At 35.3% G+C, this 10,464-nt stretch overlaps 1 protein-coding gene across 5 annotated transcripts; it reads left to right on the top strand.

The window, feature by feature from the left end:
* The first annotated feature begins 2,301 nt into the window (after positions 1–2,301).
* Positions 2,302–6,212, top strand: LOC113275489. Of its 5 annotated transcripts, none has more exons than XM_026524996.1 (3): positions 2,302–5,079; positions 5,657–5,741; positions 5,861–6,212. In XM_026524996.1, the coding sequence occupies exon 1, from the start codon at positions 2,982–2,984 to the stop codon at positions 4,824–4,826; it is 1,845 nt and encodes a 614-aa protein (XP_026380781.1). In that variant the 5' UTR covers positions 2,302–2,981; the 3' UTR covers positions 4,827–5,079; positions 5,657–5,741; positions 5,861–6,212. The 5 variants fall into 5 exon arrangements, with proteins under 5 accessions (XP_026380781.1, XP_026380779.1, XP_026380782.1 ...); XM_026524994.1 differs by having other exon boundaries at positions 5,460–5,741; XM_026524997.1 differs by having other exon boundaries at positions 2,302–5,542.
* Positions 6,213–10,464: the final 4,252 nt, after the last annotated feature.

Raw genomic sequence — 10,464 nt, 5'->3', positions numbered from 1 at the left:
TAACCTTCTAATTAAAAAATAAGGGAAAAAATTGTTCAACAATTTTATTCGATTACATTATACAAGCACAATTGCACTTTAAAGTTAATCAAATCATCCATTCAATCGTTTTAATTTTAAGAAATTGATCAAACAAAGATAAAGAAAAAATACAAAAGAAATGAAGAACAAAGCACATGAGATCAAATTTATTCATGGAGTTTTCAATTACTCATTTAAATCTGAAAAATGTCAACAGTGGTACTTTTAGTTTAGAAAAGAGATGAGGAAGAAGAAAGGCGGACTGCGGACAATTAGGTTTACTCCATTTTTCATATACACATTGGCTTAGGATACACGCGTCACTCATGCATCTGCTTTCTAAGACTCGTGGAAACCAAACTGAAGTAGTACATCAAATTTGATAGATATCTCATATTATACACGCTCGAAGGGTACCCAACTACCCATACATAAATTAGCCCAACCCCGTTGAATCCATCTGCGCGTGCCTGGGTTGCACGGACGCTCCATTTTTAGAGCCGTGTCCGCGTCCGACGCGGGACGCGCGTTGGACGCTGACAGGACGCGTGTCTGACATATCTTTGGTTTGGACGCACCGATGATTCGGGTTTGACACATTTTCATTTTCATTTAAACTTCTTCTTTTATTTTTATTATTGTTTAACTAAATGAAAAAAGACAAACATTTAGATCAATCATTTAGGTCTTTATTAGGGTTATGTGATTGGAAATGACATCACGTATACCCTTAGTTGGGCATGTGTTGTTCTAAGAATGCATTTTGATTGTGCCGTGTGTTTAATAGTGATTGATTGCTTGACCTTCGGCGTGTATAAACAAACGATATCTTTTTTTTATTTTAAAATTTATACACATGTAACATCATTTTCTAATTTTTAGGATCGAAAACTTGACTTTGCTGTATAAATACATGATAGCATATATAAATAAAATATGTATATAGTGTCCGCGTCCTAGTTTTCTGAGAATTTTGTAGTGTCCGTGTCCGAGTCGTGTCGTCGCGTCTGTGCAACCCAGGTGCGTGCATAATTTCAACCCCTTCAACCGTTGTTGCGGCCACCACAACAATGTTGAGCCATTATGACACGAGCTATCTGCTAGAACACCATGTATAACTCAATATTATGTTGAGCCTTCATCACCGTGGTTTGTTTGGTATGAAAATTTCTATCCATTAGGACGGTGTTTGATTTTTTTCGGTCGGTCCTCCCCACCGTGGTAGCGATGTTCTAGTCAAGAAATGGCTATGAATACCTCCTCCTTTTTTTCCTTGAAAAATAGGCAAGCCTCAACTATATTGATCATAATACGCCGATTCGATGTCGGTAACGATTACATGACTGACTTGGAATTTTCCAACCATTATAGAGATCTCAACCAGACAACAAAAATATTCGTAGCACTTAACACCACAATTACATGACCAAATATGAAAAATATATCTTATTGTTACTAATTGATTCTAAAGTAACATGAATAGTTTAAATGATCCTGGTTGGATCAAAAATGACATATGAAAACCATATAAGAAAACTAAAAGTGTTAGGATCCAAAAATCCTACCATTTCTTAATGTTTTTTCTTACAGAATCATATAGAAACGACTGACATATTGTCGATACTTTTTTTTTGTAATAATAACAAAGGTAACTGGTATAACTCAACTTGGCTTTCATCGAATTGAATCGGTCTTCTGAAACTTTCGGTTGCTGGTGCCTTTTGTGTCTTTGTAGTGGTTTGCGTTTGTATCTTTGAAAATCTTGTTGTTACAGGTGTGTAACCAATGTCGAAATCATGGAGCCTGAAAATGTTGTTGATGGAAACCTTATTGTTGTTTGCTGGTGTGATATTTGTTGAAAAATGTTGAATCTTTCTTTGTTGTGAAGAATATGTGCTACTGAATTGAAAATCTTAATAATAACTTAAAGAACTTGATGAAGATTTCAACCCTACTCAGGAAAACACCACTTAAACAACAAACAATTGCAATATTTAAAACCGATGTTGTTACATACCCCAATTTTTCCCAATTTTTTTTTCAAGGAGTGTCCTGTATCTAAACCCAAATATGGAGGCCTCGAACCCTTTGGGACCTGTCGTGGATCCTGGATTGAATGTTATGTACCAGTAGAGATGGATCCTGGATTGAATGTTATGTACCAGTAGAGAAACGACACATCATCGGGAAACTTTTTGGGAAGAAAAAGTGGGGTATAACGCATTTTCAGTTTAAAACTCAACCGAAACTTCCCAAACGGCCAAACGCTAGATTAAAATAGGAAAATAGTAGTTTAAACTAAAAAACCTAAATCGAAATAGAAGAGAGGAAGACAAGGATAGACTGATAAAAATCACAAACCCAAGTCTAAAAACTATTAGGTAAACTTAAATTGACTAGAGAGACCAAGATCAATGTGAAAAAAGGACCATTTAGATTTGAATCGAACCCCAATAATCCTCGGTATCAACGATTCTCAATCTCTTCAGCTCAATCTTTTCAGCTTCCATGGCATCAGAACTACGGGATCATCAGAGAGGTAGCCGTAAACTACCACCACCACCGAAGGTAGCACCTTGGCTTGTCTGCCGACATGGAAAAGATCGTAAGTTTCAAACTTTTTATAATTTGTGTGATCCTGTGAATAAATCTTACAAAAAGAGAATTATACCAGAGTTGAGTAACAGAACTTTTTATCAAAAAAATTCTAGTCAAGGATGTTTAGTCATTGTTTGTGATGATGATACAGAAACAAAAGACAACTATGGAAATTGTTTTCTATGGAATCCTGTATCACTAGAAATTATCATGTTACCTAATATACTTCGAGGTGTACATCAGGAGTCCTTCTTTGGTTCACATTATATCAGGGATTGTGTTTTAAGTTTCGGCGGTGCTGGGGATGGAGTTGAGGGCAGCAGCTGCAGTAGCCATAGCCTATTTGCAGTTTTAGTAATTGGATGGTTTATGTCCTTTTGAATGGAGATGAAAATCCTGACATACTTTTATATTGTCACCCTGGTGAAAAAGAATGGAGAAAACATGAGTTTGTTGGTGTCTCTCCAAGTACTCTTCCGTCAATGCTTTATTTCAATGGTAAATTGTTTGTAATGTGTTCCACCGATAATGTTCACTTAGAGATAGAAATCCACCATGATTCTGAAAAGGAAACACTATGTGTAAGTGATTTTATTCGCGTCCATGACAATTTTCAACGTGAATCAGTGGCAGGATGGTTGGAATATCGCAATGTTGAACAATCTTGGATGGAGTCTTTTGGTGAATTTTTTAGAATTGAAAAATATTACATTCCAAGAGGTGTTTATCAGAATTGTTCAACCCAAATAATAATATCAAAATTGGATTTCTCTTCAATGGCTTGGGAGGAGATTAAAAGTTTGGATGGCTATGTCTTCTTTCCAAGTGATTTTCAGAAACTGTCTTGCTTGGCCTCAGAGTTGGGGTTTTCAAAGGGTTGTGTGTATTATGCACAAGATAAGGAAATGGGGTTGTACAGATATACTTTGGAAGACAACAGTATTTTGTTAACTGTACCATGTCCTGATATAAAATCGCCATGGATTGCTGCTGAATGGCTTATGATTACTACAACTCAGAGGGTCGATGATAGAAGAACTGCAGACCTTATTTTAGATAAGGATGCAGACACGGATAAAGTTATTAAGGCAGCGGAATACAGAGTAAATGTGGCTAAGGATAACGAGAAAGAGGATATTGAAGAAGTGAGTTCGTGCACCATGCTTTACGATGATATCATACGGTTTATATCAGATTATCTTCATCCAGTGGATTACATACATTTACGTGCAGTGAGTAAAAACTATCGATCGTTAATAAACCTGAGAAGATCCTTTTCTACTAGGGCTTTAAACTCCACAGATATATCCCCATGGCTGGTTTTTCCTGACTGTGATCGAGCCGTTTACAATTTCGTGAATCCAATGCATAATCATGAGAGCTACCTCATGAATATCCCCGAGTTGTTTGAAGGTTCTAGATTCCGCTTTTCGAAAGGTGGGTGGTTGCTCATGTCAAAAGGCAAAACATTGTTCTTCTACAATCCTTTCACCAGATCAACTATCGAACTTCCAGAATTATCAAATGATCATTGCTTTAAGTTCTCAGGTATATCATTCTCGTCCCTGCCAACTTCTTCAGATTGCGTAGTTTTTGGCATCAGCCAATTAGTGGGGAATGATGTTCTCATGTTCTTCATTAAACGAGGAGATGATCATTGGACAAAGGATTCCTTCGGTTGCAGTTATTTACTTCTCAACAGGAAACTGACGGAATTCGAGGTGGATTTTAACAACCCAGTTTTTTATCGCGGAGCTTTCTATTGCTTAGACAACAATGGAACTTTAGGAGTTTCTACAATAGAGCATGGCATTAGTTGGGAAATATTGGCCATTGTGACCCGGCCTAAGTGTGAGTTTATTTATAAGACTTTCTTGGCGGAATGTGAAGGGAAACTTTTATCTGTGTTATTAGGCCATTTAGGAAAATGGGTTCGTATTTTTAGATTGAACGACACTGATATGGTTTGGGTTGAAGTCAAGCATTTGGGACGGCATACGTTGTTCATTAGCAATACATCTTGTATCTCAGCAATCGCTCCAACTGGTCAAATGGAGAACAGAATCTATTTTCCGAGGTTGCACAACGAAGGAATTTTGTATTTTTCTCTTGATACAAGCATGTTTCACTGTCTTGGGAGCAGACATTCTGCTAAAGACTTATCGGGATTCGAAGGAGAAATTAAACTGCAGTTGGATCGAACCTAATTGGTTGGAGGTCTCAGATCAACATCGTCACTGGTTTATGCATATGACTGGATAATCGTGTTCTAAATTGCAGTATGGCTGAAGCTTTCTTGATATAGTTTTCTGTTATAGTGAAATTTGCATCATATTCACCAAAAGGGTGGTGCATATACTGTAAAGTAGTGATGTAAGTCGATGCTATATTGGGATTTCTAAGGCAACTATGAGGGTTACTTCAAATGTCATACTCCATATAAGAAAAGTATAAGAAAAGGTATGTTAATCACTTTGTTGCCTGATGGTACATGTTTGTATTGAAGAGTATACTTACTCAGCTGAAGTAGCATGGTATAGCCAGGTCAGGTCTACTTTCATGAATTTTAGTTTTATCTTCAGCTCGTCATGTAGACTCTTAACTAATATGACCATTTTTTTCTAGTTGATTTAGACTGGCTATCTATACGGACATAATGCTTTTAGGTCAAAATTATAGATAAATTTTGTTTTATGGTAGTCTCTAATTTTTCTTGGTCATAACTTAACAATCAGTATCTACATAAAGGCGATAGTGTTGTGTTGTCTCTCCTGATGGTTTGCAGTTTGTGGAGTTCAAGGTTTTAAGTCTCTCACATTAGTTCTCTCATAAAATTGTAGTGGTGATATGGTGCATAATCAGCAAATGTTGCTTGCTCAACATTGGCAAATGGATATTCAAATTTATTTCAAGTTATATTGTTGTATGGTATTAGCCCAGAAGAGTAATCTCTAATCATTTCTTTCAGATTTCGTTGTTGCTTACGTTCCCCTTCAAAAATCAACATCGTCACTGTTTTTGTGTTTTTCTTGCACAGGTGATGTTCTTAGATTGCTTAATTCTGCAGTCAATATTTGGGATTGACTCTGGGAGTATTAGTGTTGGTACATATTTCAAATTAGGTAATAAACTGTAAAGGTTGTCTATTTGCAGTAGCATATTGCATTTCTTTTCAATCTTGTTAAACGAGTGTAGTTCGGGCTGCTGGATTCATGGCTCTCTTTCCATATTGCTTCATCAGGCCGTGGATGTGAAACACAAGAGATAGTTTTGCTGACGCAAGTTCCCTTGAGAAAGAAAAAGCATCATCAGAGATTTTGGAACTTGTTATTGGGAGCAACAAACAACGGTTCAATCCAAATTATCATCTTCCAAGTCTCTGATTTATGATCTTTTGAATTTTGGTAATCTTTTCCTTCCTCATCTAACTAGATAATTTAGAGGTTTATTTTCTTTATTTTCTTTTTGTACATTGAAGTCTGGGTGACTTAAGAGATATAGAGGTCGGAATATGGAACATCTGTTCCCTTCTTACATTTCCTGAGCTATGTTTTCGGTTATCAAGCTGATATACCTATTCATGTTTGAGAAGTTCCCTTCATTCTTCTATCATTTAGCTCCTCTTTTCGGTACTTTTATGTTTTGTCTGGGAGTTATATAACCTTACATTTTTAGGGGCCACTCAAAAGGAACTAGGGGCCACTAATAAGACAAAATATGGTCACCCAAACCTAAATTGAAGCTAGCCCTTATCTTGTGTATTTCATAATAGCAAAATTACCTTTTTAGAATCAGTAGTTAATACCACAATCGGTAGTTTAACTATAATCAGTAGCAAATTGTATTATTTTAACCTCCGAATATATTCAATTTTCGAATTTTAGTACTATCATAATCGGTAGAAAATTAACTTCCGAATATATATTGGCCCCAAAATGAAATTTTGCCAAAATTTTGTAATGTTTGAACTTTGGTACTACTATAATCGGTAGTAAGTTGTGTTACTTTAACCTCCGAATTTTAGTACTATCATAATCGGAAGTAAATTTAACTTACGAATGTATATTGGCCCTAAAATGAGATTTTGCCAAAATTGTATAATTTTCAAACTTTGGTACTACTATAATCGGTAGTAAATTGTGTTACTTTACCTGGCGAGATTGGGTATACCCAGATTAATTGGGGTATACCCATTTTGAGGTTGAATACCATGATGGTTTTTCATCTCTGAAATTAGCATTTACAGGGTCGTCATGGTATTCATCCTTATACCTTGCCGACTATAGTTTGGTCGGCAGGTTATGGAATTAATATCTTGCACATTAATCATGCATTTGTAACACCTTCCTCTGTATATCAAAAATCCTATAGTCAGCAGGGGATTTTTTGTCGACCTTGCCGGCTAAGAAATCAATATGATGCCGACTAATGAAGCATTTACAACAGTCCACTGTACGTTAAAAATAATAAAGTCAGCATTGTTTTTTAGAAATAAGCATGCCGACCAAAGTAAGTCAGCATCTTCTTCATTCGTCGACCTTGCCGACTTTTCATAATTTCAGAACTGAAAGTGTTGATTTCTTCTTTAATTTTGAGTATGATTTCATTCAACAGATTTGCAATCTCCTTTCTAGAAATGTTTGGGTAGTGTTCTTTCATTTCCGTTGCAAAAGATATTCTCAAAACAAAATTCTTTCATTAAAAATCTTCCTACATAAGTTCAATCAAAAACAAAATTTCATAACTTAAATTCATAATTTCAGAAGTTTTAATCTACTCTATTAATTAATTTAAACTCAATTAATTAACCTAACCAGATTTTTTAGTGTTAATTAAACAAGGGTATATTAGCCATTTAGAAAATACACAGTTAAGGGGTGTCCTGTTTTACTTCAAAATGATCCGGGTTTTGTCTCATTAGGTATACCCCAATTAATCTGGGTATACCCCAATCTCGCCAGGTTACTTTAACCTCCGAATATATTCAATTTTTGAATTTGTGGTACTACCATAATCGGTAGTAAATTTAGCTTCCGAACGTATATTGGTCCCAAAATGAGATTTTGCCAAAATCCTTTAATTTTTTCGAAGTTTGGTGCTACCAATATCGGTAGTAAATTGTGTTCATTTTAACTTCCGAATATATAATGGCTCAAAAATGAGTTTTTGCCAAAATCCTTCAAACTTTGAATTTTGGTACTACTATAATCGGTAGTAAATTATGTTCATAAACTACTGATTGTGTTTAATTTTTAGTACAGAAAATTCAAAGCAGTAGCACGAACATAATCTGTAGATAACAATCAAATTATCTACTGATTATGGTTGATGTTCTTCATTTATGCAGTAGCAGGAACATAATCGGTAGATAATAATTAATTTACCTACCGATTATGATTGATGTTCTTCATTTCTAAAGAACATCAACCATAATCGGCAGGTAAAATTGATTGTTATCTACCGATTATGTTCCTGCTACTGCAAATCTTAGAAAAATTTCCGATCAAATTTTTGATTTCAAGCAATCAAATCCTAATTTTGGATCACAACTACTATCATCTATCCGTTTTGTTTATTTAACTCGAATTTTCTTTTTTGATGTTCTAAGTTTCAACTTTAACGTTAATGAATTTTGGATTTTAATTTTAAAGAATCAATCATAAAATTGGTTTCATCGACCATCTTTGGTTTCAACCAAAATTAAAATGATGAAAAAAAAAATTGATGAATGGAAAAGAGAAGAAGAATAATATGAAAATAAAGGATATAGGTTTAGATTTAGTATAAAGGTGAAGGACAATATAGACAATTTTTATTTTTAAGACACCCCTTAACCCCTTCAATGGATGAGAATGAAAAGGTGGCCCCCAATTCCTTTTGAGTGCCCCCTAAAAATGCTAGGTTATATAAGTTATATTCGTAACGTTTATTTTAAATCTCCAGTTGTATATCTCGAGGACGATGGCATTCTTTTTTATTTATTTATTGTAAATTGTTGATTCATTCCAAGAACTAACTTAAGGTGTTAGTAACCTGTGGTACAATAAGTAGAGCCATCTAATGTGGGAGCTGGAGAATCATTCCTAACATTATATTTATCTACTGAAATTTTTAAAGCGATGGATGTTGTCCAAGTTAGCAATATCCGATAGCCTATAGGAAGTTCTAGTAACAAAGCCTATAGCAAAGGTGTGAGATGAGTTTACTTTTTGGGGAAAGTTTCACTCCATGAAGAAGTTTGTTATATTCTTGATTTAGGAGCATACGAGAAAAAAATTCCATGCAGATGATGAAAACATAAGAGGATAAACTCCTTGAGGGATTGAAAAATTCACCAGGTGAGCCATTCAGAAGAACAACTATATAGGTAATGGAGATGCATTGTCTGATTAAATTACATAATTGATTATTGAAGCGAAAAGATTGCATGGCTTTGAGAAGAAAGTCCCAATTAACCCAGTCAAAAGTTTTGGGCATGTCTATTTTCACTCCCAAACCTCCAGTTCTAGCTTTTTCCTTTTTGAAAGTATGAATAATCCCATGAGTTATGGTGGTGTTGTCTGAAATTTGTCTAGAAGATAAAAAAGCAGCTTGTAAGTGAGATACGATTTTATCCAAAAATGGTTTTATTGATGGGTGAAAACGATTTGCTGGCTTTTGAGGAAAAGTGGAGACACGAGGGGTTCCTCGATGGAGTAAATTTCCTAAACCATTAACAAACAGATGCACTGCACGAGAGTGCATTGAGTTTGAGGGATCAATCTGTAGGACTCCGGCCTAAACTAAGAAAATGACCGTTCCAGAGTCAATTCGGTCACAAAGAGGGATGAGGGTCGATCCATAGGAGGGAAGCTGAGAAGTGTGTGAGATCAATGATGATTAAAGGATTGTGGATGTGTTGGAGACTTTTGCAAGTTTAGTGAACCGTTGAGTTCAGATAAGATAAGTTCTGATCGATTGAGTTCTTATTTTTTAATCATGTAGTGATGAACTTATTTATATTACAGAAATAGTAAACACATTGATCTCCAGTAAGTGTGACGGTTGCCGAGGAGTGAAAGAGTGAGGAAGTGGCAAATCATGGTTAAACTAGTTCCACGTGGGTGGGAGAATTGGTTGATTGTCCATCCACTACTTGGTCCCCTATAGTCTCCTAATTTTGTTTTTAAAAGCTTGCCACAACTACTAAGTGTGTTAGTTTAGTCCTGGGAAATTGAAGATTCCAATCTACATTAGTGACTGCTCTATCTAATCTTTCTTGTATGTTTGTTGAACTTTTCCTATGGTTATTACAAGTAAGTTCGCATCCAGAAAAATCTAGATCAAAAAGCCACGCTATTTGAAGAATATTATAATAGTATGTGTTATCATTCTTACTGAAAGGGAGACCTCCTTGTTTCTCTGAAGCTTCAACGATCATGTTCAGGCCACATGGTAGAGATTTTAGTCATACCATAGAAACCCACTATTGTGCAGCTAGTCACTTGAAGTTTATAATGCTTGGTTTCACGGTGCAGTGTGTTGAACATCCCTGAATGTCCCACTAGTAAATTTCCCACTAAAAAAACTGCATAAATCCTAGGAATTAAGAAAAGCCACCATCCTAATTAAAAAAGAACGAGTAAAAAATATAAAAATTAAATGGCTAAATTAAGTCTCTAGTGAGAGAGCACGATTTTCTAGCAGTATTGACTTAAGTTAAAGGTTTGATTTTCTCGATTTTTTATATTCTTGTTCTTGTATTCAAGGATTCGTAGGTTCTCTGCTACTTTCGATGATCGATGTTTCTTGATCTGATATTGTGTGACAGTTGTCTAAGATAACCACCTATAATCCCATAAATAA

This window comes from Papaver somniferum, chromosome 4 (genome assembly GCF_003573695.1).
Source record: "Papaver somniferum cultivar HN1 chromosome 4, ASM357369v1, whole genome shotgun sequence".
Classification (NCBI taxonomy): Eukaryota; Viridiplantae; Streptophyta; class Magnoliopsida; order Ranunculales; family Papaveraceae; genus Papaver; species Papaver somniferum.
The sequence above is the reverse complement of the archived record's forward strand: the minus strand, read 5'-3'. Positions and strand labels throughout refer to the sequence as shown.